This window comes from Arvicanthis niloticus, chromosome 6 (assembly GCF_011762505.2).
Source record: "Arvicanthis niloticus isolate mArvNil1 chromosome 6, mArvNil1.pat.X, whole genome shotgun sequence".
Classification (NCBI taxonomy): Eukaryota; Metazoa; Chordata; class Mammalia; order Rodentia; family Muridae; genus Arvicanthis; species Arvicanthis niloticus.
The window spans coordinates 20,039,732-20,064,397 of record NC_047663.1 but is presented as its reverse complement, the minus strand read 5'-3'; the positions used below and the strand labels follow the sequence as shown (position 1 = coordinate 20,064,397).

The 24,666-nt window shown below is 52.2% G+C and overlaps 1 protein-coding gene and 1 long non-coding RNA gene across 2 annotated transcripts; both read right to left on the bottom strand.

The window, feature by feature from the left end:
• Positions 1–1,004: 1,004 nt before the first annotated feature.
• Positions 1,005–17,129, bottom strand: Slc4a1 (solute carrier family 4 member 1 (Diego blood group)). The gene is made up of 20 exons (XM_034506358.2): positions 16,971–17,129; positions 13,582–13,664; positions 13,342–13,462; positions 12,336–12,409; positions 11,407–11,587; positions 11,188–11,323; positions 10,615–10,738; positions 10,421–10,502; positions 10,120–10,301; positions 9,279–9,489; positions 8,943–9,155; positions 8,597–8,745; positions 8,293–8,487; positions 7,123–7,293; positions 6,667–6,756; positions 5,500–5,666; positions 4,746–4,999; positions 3,649–3,818; positions 3,394–3,567; positions 1,005–2,623 (listed from the first exon to the last, which is right to left on the bottom strand). The coding sequence occupies exons 2-20, from the start codon at positions 13,594–13,596 to the stop codon at positions 2,543–2,545; spliced, it is 2,790 nt and encodes a 929-aa protein (XP_034362249.1). The 5' UTR covers positions 13,597–13,664; positions 16,971–17,129; the 3' UTR covers positions 1,005–2,542.
• A 4,135-nt stretch (positions 17,130–21,264) lies between these two features.
• On the bottom strand, positions 21,265–23,955 carry LOC143442511 (uncharacterized). Its single transcript, XR_013110748.1, has 3 exons — positions 23,628–23,955; positions 22,213–22,316; positions 21,265–21,441 (listed from the first exon to the last, which is right to left on the bottom strand). It is a non-coding gene; the product is annotated as an uncharacterized LOC143442511 (long non-coding RNA).
• Positions 23,956–24,666: the final 711 nt, after the last annotated feature.

Here is a 24,666-nt window from a genome sequence, read left to right as displayed (position 1 = left end):
TGAATCTGGTTGGTTTCTCCGGAGAGTGGAAGGATGTATACGAATAGGCCCAGCAGGAAATCCAGGCTCTGAGAGCTGCTGGGTGGCCTAGGGTTGCACTGTCCTCCTGTGAGAGAGTCTGGGCACTGAGGTACATGCTGGGCCTCAGACCTCTCCAGGCCTGTCTCAGTCCCAGAGACTAGCAGTGGAGGGTGAGGATAATATAAGCCCCTGGGGACAGGCCTAACCCTGTGGGGAAGGCGCAACTGTAGCAAATGGGAAACAGGTTTTGTGATAGCTCTCCTTGGGGCCCAATTAGCACCCAGGCCTTTTGCCCCAGCCTGGGAGGGGGGGTCAGCTCAGGGTAGTCAGGTAGTAGATATAGACCCAGGGAAGGAAGCAAAGACACTGACCTCTACCTGAAGGCTGAGGAGGGTGAGGAGGTCTGGTATGCCGGCATTCTCCTTTCCAGGGTGGGCCTAAGAGCACCTTAGGCAGGAAGCAGTTGGGGTCAGGGGACCAGAGTGAGGGTGAAAGTCAGTCAAGAGATGCTTTTCTGGGGTAAGAGAGGGAGAGGGCGAGAGGCTGCTGTCGTGGCCAGCATCTAGAAAGCTAACTTCCTCTCTAGGCCTTCGCCCTCAAGCCTGATACTGCTCTCAAAGGCTCCATTCAGCTTCTGGATCTAGGATACAGAGCTGAGGGTTTAAAGAGTGGGAGTGGGCGGAGCTACGAGTGCAAAGCACAAGGTCTTCTGACAGCCCCTTTGCCTACCCCTCTAGTCAGGTCTTTCTTACTGAGCAGAGGAAGGTTGTACAGAATTCAAATTCATCTCCAAATTCATCACCCATCCTAGGGGAACTGGCTGGCCTCATGCTTAGGCTCAGGGCCACGCCCAGAATGACTCTAGTGACCCTCCCACGGTCAAAGCCATACATGGGTTTCACCTAGTGTCATCCTGTCCCCTTGGGCCAGTTAAGACCCCTGGGGCATCCCAACTCTGAGAAATGACTTCAAGCAAGGCACCCTTTTAACACAGACACGTTTATTGGCAAAACCTATTCCCAAGCACAGCGGTGGGGAAGGGTGCTGGCAGAGTGGGCGCACGATCCCCACTCTCTTTGGTAATGTTCAAGGAGCAGGCAAGGCAGAAGGGGATAGGGGTGTGCCCAATGGCAGGGTCACATCAGCAGCTCCCCACAAGGAGGGCTCTGTGCTCAGCAACTGCTTTCTTAGACTGTGTCAGTCAATCCTCCCAACTCCCTACAAGGTAGGCACATCCTTGTCCTCATTTCTATGATGAGGAGACAGTTGTCCAGTGGTGAAGTGTTAGGAGGCCGGCATGTGCTTTCAAATCCCCTGAGCATCTCCCACCGGAAGTCTCCTGCTGCCTGGTCACTCAGATTTTCTGTTTCTTTCAAAGTTCCAGTTTTTTCAATTCTTTTTTTTTTTTTTAATATTATCTTTTTGTAAAAAAAAACAAATAGGTATCTATCCATATTTTGAGCAAGCCACTGTCTCCTGCTCCAATGTGTCAACACTTAGGTCCCTCCCCCCACCCCCAAGATTCAGTTTAGCTGGGGTTGGATACAGCAGGTCTCTCATGGGGGCTGAGTGCGTGAGCAAAACCGAGGCGCAGAAAAAGCACTTAGAAAATACACAGTCAATAAATTACAACTCCCACCCTCCCACTCTCCCCACCCAAGTCCAGAGTAGACTTAGGTATTGGCCTCACCCCACAGGAGGAGCTTAAACCAGTTCCCTCTGTGTCCACTAACTCTAGGGCGTTTAGTGGGTGGCTATGGCGTATATGTATGTATGTATTTATGTATGTATATATGGATGAATGAATGAATGAATGAATACCTGGTGGGAGAGAGCAAGCACTTAGGAACCTAAGTTCTAGTCCCTCACCTGTACCTTACTCTCACTGGGATGCCTCTCTGAATGCAGAGAAGGGAGTCTTGTGGTGGGGCTGGGACAGAAAATGGAAGGAAGTCATTAGGGGTATTTCTGCACAGGGCATGAGTGGGGAGATGGAGGTGAGAGCTGTGGCCTCCAGGCCAGGAGGCTCAGGTCCCTGCTGTGGCCCAGGGGCTGTGTGATCTGGGCAGGCTCTAAGAACAGCGAAGGCTGTAATGGTTCTCACACATTTGCTCTTGGTCCTCAGCAGCCATGTGGCAACATGGGTATTATTACCAATGCAGACATTTTATAGAGTAAGAAGCAGAGACCAGAGAGGTCAAGGGACTTATGTAAGGCCACACAGCCAGCAGGAACTTGAAAAGTGTCCTCCGTCTCTCCCCCTTTGCTATTTATAACTGGGCCATGAATGGAGGAGACGCAGACCTAACTTTTCCAGCATGGAAACCATACAGTCACAAGAGACTGTGACCCCCAATTCCCTGATATAGCTTCTGGTCACCTCCAGCCAGAGAATCCAGTGTACCTTAGGTAGAGGGTTTCCTAGACAACCCCTCCTTCCCCACCCACAGCCATGACACGCCCATGAAGGTCTTCCTGGGAAGGTGGGAAAGTGCAGTGGTTGGGGGCCTGGGCCTGCCCCTCACACAGGCATGGGCACTTCGTCATATTCATCCAGCCCTTCCTCCTCGTCAAAGGTCACTTTGGCTTCATCACCATCCAGCTAGAGGGGCGGGAGGGAAAAGGGTGAGAGAGCAGGACAGGAAAAAAGAATTGAAAGAACTGGAACTTTCGGGGACTTGAGGTACCCCTAGAGTTAGGAAGCAGCCTGGACAAGCCCTGTGCTGTCCCCGGAGTATAGGCTTGGTCTAGGTACATGGTTTATAAAGGGGAAGGTGGCCCCTGAGGGTCTGGTGAGGAGAACCTGTGAAAAGGTGGGCGGGGCTTCCCATCACTATGGCAGCCCTTCACCGAATGTCCCAAATAACTTGGACAATGATACAACTAACTGCTCAGCAGCTCATGTGGGACACACCGTGTGCTTCTCAGAAGGCTTTCAGCCTGTCATGATTCCTCCCTGTACTGGGGAGCCATAGGGAAATGAGGTCGCTTGCTTCAGATCATGCTAGGACACAGCAGACCAAGGCCGAGACAAAGGCCCTGGATACAGAATTTTTTATTTCTTCTTAAGATGGCATCTTATGTAACTCAGGCTGGCTTTGAACCATGTGGCCAAGGATGACCTAGAATTTCTGATTCCCTTGCCTCTACCTCCCTGGTGCTGGGATTATAAGCATGTGCCTCTATATGGAGTTTATGGGGTGCTGGGAATTGAATCTAGGACCCCGTGCACTGGAAGCAAGTGTTTTACCAAGGGAACTACATCTATTCCTAAACCCACGCCTATCCACCTCACTGTGCCGTCTTCCCAGCTCCAAGACACACAATTAGCATTACCGGACCCTCCACCCACCCAGGGTCCCCACTACTCACACACTGGAGTTCCAGTTCTCTGAAGATGAGCGGCAGGAGAAGACGACGCAGAGGCACGGTGAGGATGAGGACAAAGGGCAGGGCCAGCGAGGCAGGAGTGGACTTCACCACCCACAGCAGTGCCAGACAGATGATCTGAATGCCCGTGAAGAGGTGCATGCGCCAGGTCTTCACCTGTGGGGAAGCCCGGGTCAGTGTCTGCCCTGTTCTGACGCCCTTCCCCCACCCCAGCTAGACAGATGCAAAGCCGAGTACCCTCCTGACAAAGGGCACATCCGGGTGGTACTTGGGAGGCTTGAACATGAGCAAGATGCGGTCAAAGAGCTGGATGCCACTGAGGGATGTGACTCCCATGTACAGGAAGATGCCGAACAGCACAGCCAGGGGGATGCGGGACAGGATAGGTTCCATGAGGATGGACAGTCCTGTGAGGAGAGACACACTCTTGGTTCAGGTCACCCAGGGATCAGCACCCATGGGGCTTTGCTCATCCTTGGGGCTGAGCATGAAACCACAAGTGCCATGTGACCCCTTCCTGCATCATCTGTATATGGGCTCAGAGGGGAACAACCTGGAAGGTTATCTTTCCAAGGAGTCAAACCCCTCCCTGCCTTACACCCACTCTCCAAGTCTAATTGGGGCCATGGATGATGCTCAGAGGAACCTGTGTTTCTTCTCACTCCAGAATGCCTCCATTATCCTTTATGGAAAGGAAGAGAAGCAAGTGGAGAGAAGGAAGAGAGACCTTTAGACTGTTCCATCAGGGACTACAACCCTGCTCACCCAGCTGGACTCTGCTTCTCGGGAACCCTACAGAGCCCAGGGATGCTCTGCTACCCCTTAGACCAAAGCATGCTACCAGCCTTAGAGCAACCTATCTGGAAAAGAATCTCAGAGATTTAATAAATCCTCTAATTGTGCAGATGGGGAAACCTAGGCCCAGAGACTAGAAAAGTTATCCAGCCAGAAGCAGGGCAGGGCAACCCCCCAGTTTCTTGCATTCCTTTTGGCTAAGCACCTGGAGGTAGGATCTGACTTCAAAAGAGCCCCGTAGTGCAGCCCTCCTGCCCTGCAAACGCCCATCACAGTATCCCAGGGCCCCAGGGCCCCTGTGCCTCCTCACTTCTGCTAGATCCCCTCCTGTGAGGAACTGGTGTATGGGGACCTAGATGCTGAATAAATGGGATGGGAGCCTCATTCCCCAACCCCAAGAGAAAGAGTCACAGTTGGGCAGGGGAGATAGTGGAGGTGGGATTTCTGAGTGGGGAGAGCCCCCCCCCCCCCGCCCATCCCAAGAACAAGGGCCAGAAAGGAGTGGAGCAGGGCGGAGGGGCATGGCTAACCCCACTTACCCACGAGCACGGAGACCAGGAGCCCACTGATCCGCTGTTCCTTGACCTCTTGGATCTGGGCTGCAGCCCCTGGACCACTGGCCTTCCCCATGACTGTGAGGGCATTGGCGTGGGTAACAGAACGCACAGTCGTGGCACTGAGCCAGGGCATCCCAAAGAGGGCGGCCACCCCACCCATGCCAACGACCAGCAGCAAGTCCAGATGGAAGCCGGAGCCCTTGATCATCTTCCGCTCTGGTTTACTGACGATCAGCCTGAGGGGGGAAGGGAAGTCTGGTGAGCTGGGCCCTCCCTATAGGCTCCTCTTTCTTTCTCCACACCAGTCCCTCTGGGCTCTTTTTGCTTTCTGTTCTCATTTTCCTTTGAGTTCCTGGCTCCCTCCCTCTGGCTGTTTGAGAATTCAGATTCTGAGGGCTAGAAGTCTTGGAAACACCCTCAGGCCTCAGGTGTTCTTGCCTAAATCCTGGAACTTCAGCTTCAGGGAGCTTTGACTGTTCACACCCCCCCCCCCCCCCCCCCCCCCGCGCGCACGCGCGCTTCAGGCCTCTCTCACCATCCAGCAGTGGAGCTTATAGCTCCCAGTTTACAAGGTTTTCAAATGATGTGGCCACCCCAGGGTCCACAAAATGCAGACCTGCCTCAGATGCTCCATCACTCCCATCTGCTCACAGAGGGCCACTGACCAGTCTCCTGCTGGCCCACAGCCTGCTCCCCTCCCTGCCTCCAGCCCTCCCTGGCCAAGTCTTGCTCTTACGTGGTGATCTGAGACTCAAGGAATATGAGGATGAAGACAAGCAGGGCAGGCAGAACAGACGCAAACATCATCCACATGGGGAATTCGGTGTACAGACCCATGGGGTGGATGACCCAGCCGCGGGCGGAGGAGTTGGACACTTTGAGGCCCTCAGGCACTGAGAGTTTCTGTAAGAAGAGACAGCTGGTGAGAACCTGGGACCAGATGGCTAGGGAGACATAGGGTCAGGGAAGCCAGGGTCCTGGGGCAGCCAGCTGGGTTGAAGTGCTCAAGGACCTGCTTCACTGGACATTTGCCTTGCTCCTAGGTACTTCTCTAAGCCCTCTCTGTATGTGTCCTCTCATTCCTGATGTTGTGGGCAAACAAGCAATATCAGAGAGGTCATATAGCTTGCCCCATGCTGTCCTGGCCAGCAGGACATTAAACAGGGATCCGGGGAGGTCACCTGAAAGAGAAAGTGGGGGAAAAGCAGGCCGACGCAAAGAATGGCGATCTGTCTATAGGCTGATCAAATTGCCATTTTTACCTTTTCACACAGGGGTTATATACACAAAAAGGCTGGATGTGGGGAAGGGGATGACGCAGGAGTGTAGGTGTTCAGGGGGAGTACAGATATCTTCCAGAACAGAGTGTCAGCTGGGTGAAGGTTCAGGGGACAGTTCACTATGACCCTGCCTATGATTCACTTGTCCTAATCTAAGTTGGTACTATCCACCAAGGCTACCCAAGGTCTATGACTATTCAGGCTGGCAATTTTCCACCAAAGCTGCTTGTTCGCAATAGCTGTTTCAGTGTTTTTCCACAGAGACCCAAGACTTTGTGCTAGCAGGCTGACTTAGGCCTATGGCTGATTTTAGGCCTTCAGTGTATAAGCGAAGCTGCCCCTGACACCATGCTGCACCCCTATGTGGTGGCTGAGCTGAGGTTTACCTGAATCTGCCTGGCTCAGGGTGCACCTTCTCCTATGGCCCCGGGCAAAAGAATAAAAAGGACAAGGTGGCCCAGCCTCTTGCTTGAGGGGAGGGGACTTGAGGGAATATTGGAAGATCAAGGATGGGGAAAGAATTCTATCTGGCTTTGAGTTAGGAAAAGCCATTCTGTCAGGATACAGAGGAGAGGAAGGAAATGAAGGTTTCGGTGGCAAACCAGAGGAAGAAGAGGACTCACCTGTGTGTAGGTGCTTTCGATGAAAGAATCCACCAGGACCATTATCAGGATGGAGATGGGGACCCCGAAGTCCCCAATGACTCTACGAAGCTGCAAGCAGATAAAGGAACCAGTTGTGTCCATATTCTGTCTCCCACCTGCCTTCCTCTCCATCCTACATTTACCAAGAACTCTGCTCAACCTGAGAGGTCCAACAAGAACGAAGAACCAGTGTCTATCTTTACTCCAGCTATCCCTGACTTCCTTCTTCCTCTGGCCCCTCCTCGCCTGTCCCTACCCTTCTCCCTCTCCCAAGAACTGTCTATCCCTGGTTCCCTGCTGCTGGATCTGGGTGCTTGAGTTGAGATGGGTTTGTATGTAACATGGTCCTTGGAAACAGGGGCCTGGGGTGGGAAGGGGAGTCGAGGGCACTAAAGAAGCTAGGGTTGGTGAAGGTAAGGGCAGGGGTGTACTGACCTTGCCGGGAAAGTAGGTGCTGTTCTTGAACTTTCGTAGCATCATGGCAAGTAAGAAGGTACCAGCCATGAGCACAAGGGAAAAGAGGGCTGTGTTGGGCACGGGGCCCTGAGGTTTGGGCTTCATCACCACAGGAGCATAAATCTGTTGTAGTGGGTAGTCCTGGAAAATCTGTAACCGACAAAACATTGTGTTCCCTCCCAAGCCTTGGCTGGAGCTAGACAGTGTCAGATAAGTTGACTGGGCACTATCAACCATCTGTCTGCAAATCCGTCTATCCATACATGCGTCCAAACATCCATCTGTCCATCATTAAACCCATATCCCCATTCATGCATCCATCCATCTGTCCACCTTCCTTCTCATCTGACTTATTAACATGCTTGGTTGTTGTTGTTGTTTAAGATGAAGAACAAGTTAGCTTGTGTGGAAGTGTGGGAAGGGTCCAGGAAGCAATGAGACTGCATATGCAGGTATGTGCTTCCAGGCGTTGTGTGGAACGTGAGAATTCTGGAGATGGCAGTAAGCAATAAGAAGGTTTATGAAAAGGGCTTAAGGAGTTGGTGACGTGGACAGCATTTACGTGGCATAGGAGAGGTTTGAACCCCAGCACAATAAATAAGTAAATAAATAAAATCTCCTTAAAAGATCTCAGAAGATAAAAGAGCCTGCCGATCAACAGAATCAGGACATGCACAGGTCACCCTTCTTCCATACACAGTACAGATATGGAGGTGGGTGGAGCTCTCGGGGGAGAAGGCAAGCTATGGAGGCAGAGGCCCTGTGGGGTTCTGGAGGGCAAGTGCAGGAAAGGAGAGGCCTAGGGCTTCCAAAGCATCTTCTGCCTCACTGCACATGAATTCCTGGGCTATCCCATAGAGAGTGAGCACTGCCACATGATGTGTGGTTATAAACGTGAATAAGTGTAGACAGAGGTGCCTTCCCTTATACAGTCAGGCCATGAGCACCGAGTCAGTCTCAAGCTTTTATGTGGTCCCAAGAAACCCAACTGTGTAATCCTTGGTGAACCCCGAAACATACATGTGCCCATGTTTATGGTTGTGCATACAGGTGGAAACATGGCCACAGTCATTCTGTACAGACATGTACGTGGTAACACACTCTCACAGACATGCTATGCTGGAGTGTTAGCATCCACTCTGGCCCCACCTTGATCAGCTTGGAGAAAGTCTCATAGATGAAGATGAGGGAGATGAGGAAGGAGAAGATCTCTTGCGTGTAGCGGGAGATGTACTGGACCAGGAAGCTGCCTTCAAAGGCCACCACCAATACTACCAGCAGGATGAGCCAGAAGCCGATCCATGCGCGGCCCACGATATACTCCAGCCCATTGCTTTCACAGAACTGCAGGCAACGAGACAAATGCAGGTCAGGTGACCTTGTGGGCACTAGGTAGGTGAGCTAGGGTAAACTACAGGGTTGGGGGTCAGAGTGGGGCTTGGGACAGTGTTACCAAGAAGAAGGCTTCTTCAAACACCAGCAGGGGTCCTGAGAAGCCGAGCACAAGCAGGGGCTGTGCCCCTAGGAGTGCAAAGAGAATGCCCTGCACTGCTGTGGAGATGAGCAGCTCTGACACCCCCATCAGGTTCCGGGTCTTTTCTCCTGTAGGGGAAAAAAACCGTACAAGGATCAAGATGGAGAGATTACTTCTGGGGAGCAAGAGTAAGTTATGGGGTGTGATGTACGAGTACAGAGCATCAGATTGGGTCAGAAGTGAGGAGGCAGAGGTCAGAGGGTCTAGGTCAATGTTCCCGGCGAGCGGATTAGGGGGAGAGGGGAGAACCATAATTGTCACTGACCCAGGAGGCCTCCGAAGGTGACTGCAGGTGACAAGGCAGCAAAGTAGATGAAGATGACAGCAGCCAGCACCTGGGGACTGAGTGCATCGGTGATGTCACTCAGGTAGTAAGGATATCGGCGCCGGATATCTCGGATCAGGCCTCCAAATATCCGGCCTGTGCGCCGTAGAGGGTCGTCTTCGTCAGCAGGGCCCCCCTTTCCCCCGTTCAAATCTGTTGTAGAGGATAGGAAAACGGTCAGAGGGGCTTACCCACCCGGACAAATGTCTGAGAGGAGAGGAGCAGTGTACTGGGGGTCCAGGGGCCCATGGGGATCAGGAAACCTTGTCTGTGTACCTAGAGCCTTGTACAAGCTGGGGTCTGGTTTGGCGGGGCTGGGCTGGTACCGCCTCCTAAGTAGCTCCTTCTGCACTGGCACCAGGTTAAGCAGAGCTTGCTCTGAAGGGGCCTCTGTAGGCGGCAGCACCAGGCTACAGTCCAGAAAGTTCTCCAGGGAGCTCACCAGCTCCTCTCGGCTATGTGCCAGGGAGGCGGTAATGCGGAACACCTATGGGCAGGAGAAAGGTCAGGAACACTTAGATTGTAGAGAAGAGGTCCCGGGGAGCAGGGCAACCTAGTGGTGCCTGCCTGTAGTCTTAGCACTCAGGACATGGAGATAGGAGGACTGCCTTAAGTTTGAAGCTATCCTTGGCTACATAGAGTTCCAGGTCAGCCAGAGGTACATGGTAAGACTTTGTCTAAAAATCTTGAAAGGGGTGGGGGGAGACCTGGACATGTGTAGCCAGGAACCAACCATCAAAGCCATGGCTGTTACAGAGTCTGGTTCTTTCTGTTTGCTCTGACCTCTAAGGACCAGCTTTTGGGGGAAAACACGCACCCTGGGTGGGATAGAAGGAGCTGAAGTATCCCGGGTGGGCTAGGCATACCACACAGCAGATTGGGCCAGCTAGAACCAGGTCAGAGTGGGCTAGGCTGGACCAGCCTGTCCAATCTAAGTCAAGGTAAGACTGGACTGGCCAGGAACAGATGGAATTTAACCCAATGGATCCAGACAGTGACTCTAAAGTCAAGCCAGTCAGGGGAGTGGGGGTGGGGGGGGGTGGGGGGGTGGGCGAACCTGGTCTCTTCTGCCCTCCCACAAGCTCCCTGGCTAACCTTGTCCCCCACCCCCACTCACTCTTTCTGTCATGAGAGTTGCTGCAGCCCTGCCCAGCTGTGTGTAGTTGACATGTGGAGCCTCGGGTCCCAGCAGAACAAGAAGGAAGCTCACAGGTTCCTGCAACACCAGGCCCTCCAGCGGCACAGCCTCCTTCAGTCTCACGAAGCCTAGCACAGGCTTCTCCAGAAAATTAGCCCGGCCTGTAGGAAGCACCAGGTGATGAAGCCAGGCCGCTGGGACTCTTAGTTTATGAATTCAAGAGAGGGAGCTGCCCAGGGCCAGATGTAGAATACGGGGGGTGGGGGTGGGAGCCTCTTACCCACTAGCACCAGTGTGGTTTCTGAATTTGGGGGGATCTTCAGAGTCCCAGATGCTGAGGTTCCTTCTGAGCGCTCCTCTGCCTGTGGAAAGGAAGACGAGGAAACTAAGTCTGACATCACACTGAACCTAGGAGACCTGAGCAGCCCTTCCTTCTCCTGACCCTTCTCACTTCCAACCTTGTCCTAACCGCACCTGTCCACAGAACAGCTGGGTCTCCAGCGATGGCTGCTGGGGAAGCAGAGGCTCAGAAGGGCCCCCAGAGCGGGTCAGGATGGCAGGCTTTACTCCTTCCAGATCCTTTAGGTCCTCAGCATGGCTGTGGGATGTACAGGTGACATGAGCCCAGTCAGCCATTTTGGACTGACTTTCCCATGAGAGAAACGGGCAGGAGGGGCAAAGACGAACACTAAGTGGAACTTCCCAGTGACCAAACTAGAGAGAGCCCGGAGAAGGAAGATCAGTCTCCTCTTAAAGGACAGTGTGGATAGAAGACAGGTGGCCCCTGTCCAGGATGTTTAGGTGGGAGAAAAAAAATGGTGGGGAGAAAGGGCCTTAGGATCATGTTCTGTAAGTGCCAACTTGAAATCTCAGGCTCCATTTGGGGATGTCAGACAGCTATGGGAACTATGGTGAAGGAAGAGTAGTCCTCTTGCCTGGTGGGGTGAGGCCCGTTTGGAGATGAGGGACGGTAGGGAGACCTTGGGACAGGGGAGCTAGGGAGGAACCCATGGGGTGGGAAGCCCAGGTCCTGGCAGGCAAACTCACATGCGTTTGAGTAGCAGGGCCCGGAGCAGCTCGTCTCGGTCCTGAGGCCGAATCTGATCTTCATAGATGAAGCTGTCTAGAAGCTTATTGGTCACCCCAGCCAGGGATGTCTCTTCCAGATCCAGAAGGAAGGTGCCTGGAGACAGTGGGGTGGTGAACGGAGTGGCTGCCCCAGAAAACCACCTGTGCAGCAGCCACGGGGGGCCCAGAAGGACTCACCTTTTGAGAAGACCTTCTGCAGTTCTAGAAGGCTCCAGAAGGTCAGGTAAGATAGATGTGGCCGACCCCACACACCATCCTCTCTTAAGTTTTCCTCCAGTCCTATCCAGTGCGCTGCCTCTACCCACTGGAGTTCCTGGTTCCTCTGGTCCATCATCAGTTCCTGCAGCTCCACGTAGACCTGAAGCCCATGGCCCTAATTAGTCCCTCAAGCCATGGGCAAGCCCATAGAGAAGAGTGGGAGCCTGGATCCTGAGGTGCTCAGCTCTAAGCTAGGCTTAGAAAAGGCTCTGGGCTCTGGAAGGCTCAGGACAGGCCTCCTGTTCAGAGCATGGGGAGATATGCAGGACCATGTGGGTCTGGCCCACTCCATATCTGTCCTCCTCAGCAGGCCAGTACCATGTTTCATAAGAGGCATGGACCTCTGGACCATGAGGGGCCTCGAGCAGCCAGTTGGCCAGAAAACTGAGGCCTGGTGACCAAGGCTGAAGGGACTTGGGAAGCCATTGGGTCAATCTCCCATCTCCAAGACTATTGAGGGACATGGCTCATACTGTCCTGGGCCAGGTGGTTACTCTTGGTTGCAGTTTAGGGACCCCAATTCCCTAACTAGCTAGGCAGTCTGGTACTCAGTGGGACTTAGATGCTGCGAGAGGGGAGTGTGTACTTGGGTCTTTCTATACGTGCCTAGTGAGTATCCAGCCCAGCCAAGCCTGAACAGCCCTGGCTTAGTCCTCAGCAGTATCGTCCGGGGAACTCAGCCAGGGCCCGTTTCTCTGTTAGTAAGCATGCCCCTTTCCCTCCACCGATGTCCCAGGATGTTCCCTCCAGCTGCTTGTCTGTGTCTGGGTATCTCCTCCAGCTATCCCTTCCTATGTTACACAATGGATCTCAAGGCAACTCTAGAGAGGATAGATGTGAGTCCTCACCTGACCGGAGCTTGGGTGCGATGTGGAGGTACTGGTGGGGATGTAGTCTGTGGCTTCTTGCTCTGTGGGAAGAGCTGAAAACCCAATGGCCAGTTAGTATTGCCTGCGATGTGGTCCTTCACTCAGGCCTTACCGTACTACTGTTAGGGAGCCTCAGGAAGCCAGACCCACTCTTCCACAGCCCCTGGGCTAGGACCTCTGTCCAGCCCCACAGCCATGCCTATTCTGAGCCTAACTTGGGTCTGTCACCACTCTCCACCTGAACTTTATTGAGGAACCCGGAATTCATTGTGATCTGAGCCCCCAGCCCAACCCCTCCTCTGAGATAAGAAGAGAGAGCCCCAAGTCCCAGTGTTTGAAACCATCCCAGCATCCCCTCCCATCCTTGCTGTATCTCCTTTCTTCTCCCCACCAGCTGGTAGCCTCTTACCACACACCAGTCAGATTGGGTGAGTCCCTTATATCCCCCAACCCCAACCCTCATTTCCCAAGGGGCCCTCTTAACTTCAAATCTAATCACTAACACTTAAGCCCTGTTGACAGTAAACAGGTCCCCACCTCAGGTCCCCCCATCTAAGACCTTGGGCAGGACAAGGAAGGTGGTGTGGACTCCTGGGGTCTCTGCTCCAGAGATCCCCACATCTTTCTCCCATTTCTTAGCATCTCCAGCTGTCTAGACTAAATGATCCAAAACCAGGCCTGCTGCTTGGCCTCAATGGTGATATGGGACAGACAGGGTAACAGCTGGGCCTGTGCCCTTGTCCTAGACATACCTGGCTGCCTTGTCACATGTGAAAAGGGCTCAGCCCTACCCACCCCCCCAGTCACCTCCTGTGATCATTTCAAACAAAACATTGTTTATCCTTCAATCAACCAGGATTGTGGGGAGAACTGGCCCCAGGGCTGGAACTGGAGCTGTAGAGAGGGGAAGGACTGGGTCCCTACTGTCCCTATGGGGACCCAGCAGCTCCTCTGGTAGAGGCAGTAGGCATGGGATGGGTCTCACCTTCTGGCTCCTGCATCTCAGTGACAGGTATGTCTAGGTCTGTATATGCTATCTGTTCTATGACGTGTTCCAGTTCTTCTTCACTGTCATGATCTGGGATCTCCAGTACTTCCTCATGGTCCTATGGGGAAAGGCCATCAAGGCTGGATTAAGTGGCTTCTCAAGTCCCCCCTGAGGAGAAGCCCAGAGTGGCTCCCAGAGCCCGAGGCAGGAATCCTGCATGGATCAGGGGACACTTACCTGCATGTCCCCCATGATGCTGTCCTCAGTGTCCAGTTGTCCTCTTCTCTCTGGACCCCCAGCATAACCTGTACCTCAGGTCCCTGAAAGAGAGGTGCAGACTGAATGAGGCAAAGTAATGTCACATACATCAACTGGCCTTCTGTTGCTTCTGTGTCCCCTTAGAGGAGCTAACGTTTAGTACCAGAAGAGCCCTGGGGATGTGAGATGGATCAGATAGAGGCAGCAGCCATGGAGGAAGAATCGGAGTTTGTAGGTGTATAGGCGTGCAGGCAGGGGCTGGGGGACAGGAGACAGTATGGCTGAATTCTCCTTAGTGTTTGGGGTGAGTGGTCAAATGGCATTTAGCTCCATCCTTTATCTACCAGGCCTTAACTAACTTCTCTTTCTGAGCCCTGAGGACTTAGCCAACTCCCAGGGTATGACCTATCCTCTTCAGGGAGCCCAGCTCCCCTGAAAGTCTCCATAACACGGCCTCTTCTCCTAGAGATGGCTGCTTCTGCCCGGACAACAGGTTGCAGCGTCTGTCCTTGGGAGTGGCCCATAGATCCTGAAGGACATGAGCCTGTGTTCTCCTCTCCATCCCATCCCTACCTCTCTGGCTTGCATTCTCCTTGGACTATTGGCTTCCTTCCAGTTCCTAGAACTCACCAAGACCTTGCCTACTCCAGGGCCTTAGCACACTCAGGGTCTCCCCCTGGGTGCACCTCCTGTCAACAGCTCAGCCCTTCTCTGACCTCAGTTCCAGTATCACCCCTTCACAGGTCCTCCTTAACCAACCTGACAGTCACTGACCCAGTCCAGTGTGGTTTCTTAATTGACTTGTGTGCAATTGTCAGACACGTCCTTTGGAAGAGAAGACACTTGAATGTAAGTCCCTGCACGTTCCAGTCCTCATGGGGTCCCCACACTTAGCAGCCAACCTGACTCTGCATCACAAACTCAAAATGATCACGATCCAACCGGAGGTCACAGAACCTCAGCCTTCATTTTCTCAAGTCAAAGGTGTCCCTACCCTAGGATGTGAGGACCAGTCATCTAGTGTGCCAGTTTAGGTGTGGAGGGGCTTCCTTTGCCCTGTCATCGCCACATGGAATCTCGGGGTGACAAACATTTGGGTAGAGTCATCAAACGTAACCACTTGGCTGAGCACAACAGACTGAGCTGAGCTGAGCGTGTCCCCACTCTTAAGGTGACCTAAGTGTTTCCGACATGAATGGAATTTAGGAAGTTACTTGTGCTGGATACTGCAGAGAGGAAACATAGGACACAGGTACAGGGCACAGTGACCACAGCATGGGTCTCAGGACCTAGGTAAAGAGGACCAGCCTAGGCATGAGAAGTAGGTTAGGACAGAGAGGTGGAGGGGAAGAGAACAGAGGAGCAGGGGCCAGCAGTGGAAGGCAGGGGACAAGGCACAGGGAGCAGAAGATAGAAAGACAGAGGAGAGGGGGGCAAAGGCCAGAGGACAGGGTCAAAGGGTCAGAGGCAGAGTGGTGGAGGGTGGCGGGCAGAAGTGTGGAGGTAGGGCCACACCATCATGCTGTAAGACTCTAGGACAGATCATACATTTGGAAAGAACCATACAGAGGACTTTCTGGGTCTTGGAGAGTCCTGAGGTTCTGAGAGGGAGAGACATTGTCACTTGGGATGGCCAGTGACAGCCATGGTAGTATGTATCCCTGAGTCTGAGAATGGAACAACCCACTGGGCTTCGCCCTTGGCAGCCCTGGGTATTATTCATCTTTCCCCTTTCTGCTCTCCTTCGCCTTCCTTTCCCAAAGGTTTGCAACCAGTTTCTCCAGTCTATATTTTTCTTCTTTCCTTCTCTGGACCTGTCCACACTGCTTTCCTCCTGGCCCTCAGCTCCTGAAATACCAAAGTCCCACTGTGGGGCTGGGACTGGCACCTTGATTCTCAACATGGCATAGCCAGGGATCCAGAGTCCTAGGGTGCCTCCCTGACCCTGCCTGGACCAGTAGCCTTGGGAAGCTCTCATGTGTTTAAATCTGTCACCCGTCTGTCAGATGCCAACCTCTGGGAACTCAGTCAGAGAGAGCAAAAAGATCAGAAGGGATCTGGATCCCAGCTGAGCCTTGGAGGGTGCCCCAGGCCCAGGTTGTTGACCGCTGGTTCTACACTCTTAGTTTTGCCCCACTCTGGCTGGACCTGATAAGCGCCTGGGCCCCTGAGCCTTCGGTGATCTGAGTTTGGAAGCACCCCAAACACCTGGAGGGCCAGCTGCCAGCCAGGACAGATAAGGGGCGTGTGGGCCATCTGGAGCCCAGGAGGTGGAGCTCAACTGGGAAGACACAGGGGGAAGGGGAATGGATGACAGAGACAGCTCCCTGGTGGCACAGTGCTACCTTTTTACTGTCAACCCCACACCTCACAAGCAGCCGTGGTGCCCTCTCTCTCCCAGTCCCCAGACCACTGAAGCCAGTAAATGTCGGCAGTGGCATTTGACAAAGCCAAGATTCAGAGGAGTTTGCCTACGTCAGGGCCACTGGATGGATCCACAAACGTCTCTGCCCACTGCACTGAACTGCCTCCCAGAAAAGAAAATATCTCTTAGCGGATTGGGAGTTAGAAGTTCTGACATGGCCTCTGCAGTTCGACTCCCTGCGTTTATTTAATCCTGGCCCTGCCATTTGCTAACTTTGTGGGCTAAGGAAGGTGATGGAACCCCCAAGCCTCAGGGTTCCCCCCACCCATCTGTAAAATAGAGCTAGTAAGAATGATTCCTACATGATTGGCAGACAAAGTTCATGCAGGGAACACATGGCGGATGCCTGGCACACACCTGTCCCATCACGCCTGCCTGTCGCTGATGACCAAATTAGTCAGACTTGTGATCTTCATCCCTCCCCAATTTTCCTCCGGTTTCTATAGAATTAGCCCGAGATTATCAACCCTCAGTAGAGATGCACTTCTCTTTTCCCTTCCAATGGTCTATGGGCTGGGGACAGTGCCAAGCCCCCAGATAGACCCCTAGAAATGCCCCATATAGGAACCAGTGCTGGCTGACATGTAGTCTCCCAGGTGAGAGATGGGGTAGCCTGGTGATGCCCCACATCTGGAGGAAATGAGGCCGGAGTCCATGGGGCTCATGGGACTGGCAGATAGAAAGCAAGTGGGACCTACACCTGGTAGAAAGTCTCAACTTGGCTCCCAACATGCACTCCAGCTACACACACCTCTCTCTATGAAAACTGCCCCCTTATCCTGCGAGAGGTGTGCCGAGGGACTCCACACACATGGACGCATTACCATCCCACCCACCTGGAGGTCAGAGATCATACCCTTGGACACAGATTTAAGCTGACCACCTTCACAGACCCTCAGGACAGATGCCAGAGGACCACCCAGCCTCCCTCTGCCCTGCCCACCTGCTCAGGAGCCTCGGGGGTCCTTCGTGAAGTCCTGCCTGCCGCCGCTGGTGCCCTCTACGAGTAGCTGAACTCCCGACTGCTCTAACAGCACCAGCAGGTGCCCTGGGGGAGGCTCCAAACCCCTGACTCATGCCCTTGCCTCCTAATCTGCCCGTCCCACAGCCGGGAGCCCCTTCCCACCCCACCCCCTTGCCCCGCTCCGACCGGGTGCCCCATAAACAGAGTTATCTCTCACCCACATCTGGACAGCTGTGCATCAGGCCCACCCCACCCAGCCTGGCCAGTCCCTTAAGGCCTTTGGGCCCTTCTGGCCCCTGAGGTTTCCTCTGGATCTACCTTTGTGGACCAAGGCTTGACTGATGAATTCTCAGAACTTCCACGTCTCTGGCAGTAGGGTGCTGACCCCTGGACATGTCTGCCTGGTCTCTGTCCACTCTTCACTGTGGACGGATCTTCTCTGGTCTCAAGTCTCAAGACATCTTCTCTCTCCTACCCTTGACTTCCCTTAAGACTGGCTTTTCCTTGGCAGCCTCCCAGGAGACCTGCCTGGTGCTTATGGGACCCCATTAGTCTTCTCTTCTTGCTCCTGACTAGAGAGGACGTAAGCTACCCTCTCCCAAAGACCCTACTGTCTCCTGAGAGCTGGCTTCTAGGGTCTAGGACACTGACAGTCAACCTGAAACAATGTCAGGTCAAGAAAACAACTGTCCCCACATAAGCCTTGGCTTACAAAGCACCAATGTCTGGGCACACTGGCTCCTCTGTGGCAGCCCAGCCCAGGCCCCTAGGCAGAGAGTGCTTGCATTCTTGGCCCCCGCATGCCCCTCCCCCGGCACCTCCAACAGGACTGTTCTCTCCTCTTGGGGGGGTGCCCTGGATAGGGCACCTATCTCTGACTGACAGATGGGGTCCACTGGGTGGGAATGAGATGGTTTAGAACAGGCCAAGTTGGGTACTGCGGCCCTGGAGGGATGAGAAGGCTCTGCATGGCTCCGGTACTGAGGATGGGACCAGGGCAGCCTCCTGGTCTCTTGGAGCTTTGGTTTTCTCTTCTATCAAGAGAAAATTCCCAGGGCTGAGGATGTAGCTGGGTTGGCAGAGTGCTTGTCCAGCATGCATGAAGCCCTGCTTTAATCCCCAGCAACACATAAAACTGGGTGTGGTGCTGCTCACTTGTAATTCCAACACTTAGGGGGGGCTTATCCCAGAGCTCAAAAGGTGGAGACAGGAGGATCAGAAGTTCAAGGTCACTCTCCGTTACATACTTCTGGAGTTCAAGGCCAGCCTGGGATGCATGAGGAGAGAGGGAGAGAATTCTAACTAGAGTGAGCACCCAGGCACCCCCTCCTCCCCCGACTAAGTTCCAACGATAGTTAAACTCAGAGATGGGCAAATGGAACACATTGACTGGTCACCCCACGGACTCGCAACGGCTGAGTCCCAGCAAAGCTAAAGAGACCGTGGGTGAGGGCAGAATCCTCTAGGGTAGACGGCCTTGGTTGCAGGGCTTGTGCTGGGCATTCAGCTGGTGTCATGCTCGATTTTCCCAAGCCCCCTCTGCATGTCCCCCTGCCCCCACAGAGGAAGCACTTAAAGTGACAGAGAGGGGATGTGCTTCCCCTAAACGAAATGACCAGGGGATAGTAACTCTCTCTGCAGGACACCAAGTCTCTTTGAGCTCATGACACCCTCAGGATGAGCATGATTGTCCAGCTCTTTTTTTTTTTTTTTGGTCTCTCTCTCTCTCTCTCTCTCTCCTTTCTTATTTTTATTTTTATTTTTTAATTCCTCCCCCCAGGTGTGGTGGTACATGCCTTTAATCCCAGCACTTGAAAGGCAGGGGCAGGCAGATGCTGGCAGGTCTACATACTGAGTTCCAGGAGAACTACTGATTTGTACAAAGACCCTGCCTCTCTCTCTCTCTCTCTCTCTCTCTCTCTCTCTCTCTCTCTCTCTCTCTCTCTCTCTCACACACACACACACACACACACACACACACACACACACCAATTGCCAGGTGGTACATTGGCACTTAGGAGACAGAAGTAGGTGGATCTCTGTGAGTTTGAGGCCCGCCTGATCTACAGAGTGAGTTCCAGGACAGCCAGGGCTTCATAGAGAAACAAGATGGCATGTAGTTCAAGCTGTCTCAAACTTGCTATGAGGTTGAGGATGACCTTGAACTTCTGACCCTGAGTTCTGAACTACCATGCCCACTTTCTACAGTGCTGAGGATGGAACCCAGGGCTCTGGGAATGTCAGGTTACAGTCTACCAACTGAGCACACTCCTCAGCCCACTGTTGCCTTCACACAGGGAGTCTCCCAGCTCAGACCTCCCTGTCTGCATGGCCAGACAGGACAGGACTCAGTGGCAGTTAGGTGAGCTGAATCTTGTAGTGGGGTGAAGAAGAGGAATGGGGCGTTGGCGTGGGGCTGTGACCACTGACGATGGAGTCCTTTAATAATGTCACATCTACTCCTTCATGCCATGCTACTCCAAGTCCTCAGTCATGCCATCCTGCCCCGAGGTGACTATCTCAGCTGCCCCATGGGGGATGAAGGCAAGTCTGAAGGAAAGAAGAGCGGGGTTCGAAATGACAGCCAAAGCAAGCAAGCTGGAGCCAGGGCTGTAGTTGGGTGGGGCAAGATATACAGGGTAGCCTGGGAGAACCACTGACTTCCACTTCCTGTGGAAGTCATTACCCCACAGACTGGGGACCCAGATTCCCATGAATTTAATTCAAGGGAATCTCCCACAACCCAGCTTCATTGAACTGCTGGGGCAGGAAGTTCTACCACTCAAAGGAGGACACAGAATCCAACAAGAGATGCTCACACACAGTCATGACTCCCCTCTCTTGAGGGAGAAAGGTGAGGAGTGAGGGAGTGGCAAAGGGACCAGAAAGGCCATTCTTTCTATTCCTTCAGAGCTCTGGGTCTCTCTTCTGCCTGGCCAGCACCCTTAGCTGGGCCTTGGGCCTGAGAAGAAAGAGGAGAATTCTAGCCGGGACAGCAGGGCCAGGTCTGTGTGGATAGGTGGTTCTGGCCTCTTTTCAGAACATACACAAAGTGGGGTTGCTCTTCAGGGTCCAGGGAGCTGTGAGGGTGGGGAGCTACTGCTTTCCCAAGGTGACAGGAGAGGGCTTGGCTGGCTCAGGCTGGCTCAGAGAACACAGGAGCCCCAGACCCAGTTCTAGGCTCTCTTCATTGGATACATGCCCTTTTGAAACTATTCTCTGTTCTTTTGATTTCTGGACTTTCCATGTTCCTCCGCTTGTCCCGAGCTGCCCTTCATCCCCAACTGAACCCACTGAACCAAAGCTGTGACTCCAAGGATCAACACTTGTGTTCCTGGCTCTGCCTTGGGATGGAGGGAGGGAGGAGCCCGGCCCAGATGTGCTGTGTGTCCTCAGCCTTCACCTCTCTGTGCTGTGCCAGGTGACTCTGCTCCGGAGATCATGAGCCTTAAAGGACAGAGACCGTTGCTTTCGGGCCTTGTACCTAGACTCTGCTGGTTTGTGAGTGTTTCCTGAGACAGGGTCTTACTCCATAAGCTTCATGCTCTTGATCCTCTGTCCTCGGCCTCTCAGACACTGGGTATCCAGATGTATGCCTGGCTTCACAGTCCATGTCTTTGTGGATTTGAATGTGAACTGGGTCCCCTGTCACACTTCCAAAGCATATTTGAGACAACAGTGTTTAAGAAAGGTCATCTGAATGTCACAGTGGTGGTCTCATTGACTTCTAATCACTTATTAAACAAGCAAGAAGACATCCTGGGCCTCCTCCAGCCCCCGTCCCCCTCCCCTCCCCAACAGCTGTTTCTCTAACTGTTTCCTCTCCTTGCCCCCACACCCCTCCTCAGCCCACTCCTCCTTGTCTAACACTACTGGTTTCCCTAAGAACTCATATTTCCAATCAGTCCAGGGGTCTCCCAAATGGCCTCATAATTCCCTGGCTCCTACAGTATGGCTGTCAGAAGCCAGTCAGAATGGCCTTTTAGAAACGCCAATCATAGCAAGCGTGCGGTGGTGCACGCCTTGACCGCAGACGCGGTTGTGGTCGTGTCTCAGAGTTCAAGTCCAGCCCGGTCTCACTGTGTCAGTGAGTTCCAGGAAAAATGCCAATCATGATACCACTCCTGGGTCAAATACCAGCTCCAACTCATCATTCAGGTCAATGGTAGCCTCCTTTTTGGCCACTCAATTGGACACAACCTGTGCCAGTCTGTCATTATGTCAAGGAAAATCAAAATGGGTTGAAAATGAGCAAACCCCCAAAATCTTTGTGGCTTAAGCAAGATAGAAATTTATTTCTCTCTAATACAGAAGTCTGGAGGTCGGAGGTCCCAGAATGCAATGGCGCTCTGCAGGACTTTCTGTCATTCATCATCGTCATCGTTAGCAAGCAGCTTCTCCCTTCCGGTTCTGTATGGCTGCTTGGGCTTTACTTGTCACTTTTGCATGCCTGGCAACATGGGTGAAGAAAAACATGTGACCTCTTTTTAAGGGCGCCTTCTGAGATCAAGACTTAATTACACGCCTGTAGTTAGCTCGAAGGGAGGAGGGGTGGTGGAGTCTTCATTCTTGGAAGTGTTATGTCCAGGGTTCTGTGGCCTGTCATTATTGCCCCACTACACCCACTAAACCATCCAACCAGTGGATCTTTTTCTTGTTTAATAATTTGTTTACTAGAACTGGGCAGTGGTGGCGCATGCCTTTAATCTCAGCAATTGGGAGGCAGAGGCAGGCAGATTTCTGAGTTCAAGGCCAGCCTGGTCTACAGAGTGAGTTCCAGGACAGCCAGGGCACACAGAGAAACCCTGTCTTGAAAAAGAAAACAAAATAACTTGTTTACTATTATCTTTTGCCAGTAGAACAGAGATCTGGGCTGGGGACATGGCTCAGGACCTGAGTTCAGGCCATCAGCAGTATGCACGAGACAGGGAGATTCCCTGAACTTGAAGGTCTGAAAACCTAGCCAGCTGGTAAGTGCTGGTTCAATGAGAGACCCTGTCCTGATGAGCGTGAGGTGAAGGGGTTGGCAAGATGGCTCAGTGTATAAAGGCAAACCTGCAGCCTGAGTTCAATCCCTGGAACCCACATAGCGGTGGAAGGAGAGAACTGACTCCACAGACTGTCCTCTGACCCACACACACACTCCAGGGCTTGGGCACCCTCTACCCCTCAACAATAATACATAAAAATGAAAAAACAAGCCACATGTGATAGCATATACCTTTAATCCCAGCATTTGGGAAGCAGAATGGGAGGGTCTTTGAGTTCAAGGCCAGTCTGGTCTATGTAATGAGTTCTGGACCAGCAGAGCAACATAATGAACCCCTGTGTCAAGAACAAATGTTTAGAAAAAGGTAGGGAACAACTGAGAAGACACACACACTACATATACATACTGCACACATATACTACATATACACACTACACACACACTGCACACACACTATACATACACACATACTTCAAACACACAGATGTTACAAACACACTTCATATACACACATACTACACACACACATACTATACAAACATTATATATACACATATTACACACACTTCATATATACACACTATACATACACACATACACTATATACACACATACTACATACACTACATACACATACCACAAATATATACTACACATACACACTACACACACATACTACACACACACTATACATACACACATACTACAAACACATGCTATACATACACACAGATGTTACAAATATACACTTTACATACGTACATATCCACACACTACACATACACACACATACTATACAAACATTATACATACACATATTACACGCACTTCATATATACACACTATACGTACATACTACACACACACATTGTGTATATATGCACACACTACACGCACACACACAGTACACACACACACACACAGAAAACCAAACAAAACTATCAGCTCCATGAGTGCAGGTCTTTTTTGGGCTGTTCTATCACTGAGACTCCAGTTCCAACAAAAAGTATTCCCAACTATTTAAGAGGATAAGGCAGGAGGATGATCAAGAGCAGGAACCAGGAATGGAGGGTAACCTAGGATACACACTGAGGACTTCTCAAAAAAAAAGTAACCTAGGATACACACTAAGGACTTCTCAAAAAGAAAGAAAGAAAGAAAGAAAGAAAGAAAGAAAGAAAGAAAGAAAGAAAGAGAAAGAAAAGCTCTGAATTGTTATTGAATAATGACTGACTTCCAGGAACTATGGTCTACAACAAGTGGTTCTCAGCCTTCCTGATGCTTTGACTCTTTAATAACAGCGTCCACGCTGTGCTGACCCCAAACCATAAAACTATTTTGTTGCGTCTTTATAGCTGTAATTTTGCTACTGTTATGAATCATAATGTAAATATCTGTGTTCTTAGGCAACCCCTGTGCCGGGAACATTTGACCTGCAAGGGGGTCGAGACCCACAGGTTGGGAACCGCTGGTTCTAGAGCCACATAGCCAACGGGAACATTTGGTTCAGATTCCAATTTGTACCTACAGTGGCCTGACGAACTTGCCTACGGTCAGTCAGCTGGCAACTGGAGCCACATTCAAAGTGATGTGACTGTAGAGCACCTCAGTTCTCTCCACTTTGCAGGCAGGCTGTGCACTCTCACCTGTCCCTGGAGACACGTTCAAGCCAGAGAAAGATCTCCTGCAGCCTGTTGGTGTCGTGTCTGAGAAATCCCATTCCAGGTTCTCACTTCTGCCAAGCCAGTAGCCTCTAACTGGATCAGCATGATACTCGGTTGTTCTGTCAGTGGCCTTCGGACAGATCAGTGGGTGAGAGGTCAGACGGAATCCATGAACTACATTCTTCCCAAAACTAAGCCTTGGACAAGGTGTGACCTTTACTTGGACAGATAGGGTTTTCCCTTTCCAACAAAAGAGAACTATCTTTATTACCTTGGCTTCTAAGAAAGCTAGTTTGAGTAAAACACCCACAGGCAGCTCCAGCCTCAGACCAAAGCTGAAAGGAACAGTGTGATGTCCCCAGGGCCAGTAAGCAGATGGCTAGAACAGCCTAGGATGCCTAGGAAATCCCCAGAGATCTCTAGAACTTTAAGGTGCGAGTCAAAAAACAAACAAACAAACAAACAAACAAACAAAAAAAAAAAAAAACCGGTTTCTGTCCCTTCATTTAGTCTGTGTGCAGGGCCTTGTGGAAATGAGGTGAATTGCTTTTACTCATGAACCCAATATTCCCAATGTTTGAAGAACACTGGGCAGAGAGGCACAGCGACTTCCTCAGGTCCAGCTGTTCACCAGCTTTAACCCACAGGAAGCAAAGGGCTAAAACTTGGGCTGTGGGCAGGGAGGGAAAACCGTCCTGGAGGTCGCTCTTAGTTGGTAGGACACTCGAAGGGGACTGGCTCCTGAGACAGACTTGGGCGGGGCTGCAGCAGAGCAGAAGCCCGCTGCAGGTTGCACTGAGGGTGGCCTGGAACACCAGCGGGGCGGGGCGCCGGCTGTAAGCCATAGACCCTATCTCTTCTGCCCACTTCTCGGAGTTGGACACAAGGTCTGTTGTAGGGCAGGCCATGTCTGCAAGAACCCAAAGATCAGGAAGCCTACGGGACTGCACGAGGATGAGGCGGGAGGAATGCTGCAGGGCCTGTACCCTGGTCCCCTGCAGACCATCGGACCATCACTGCG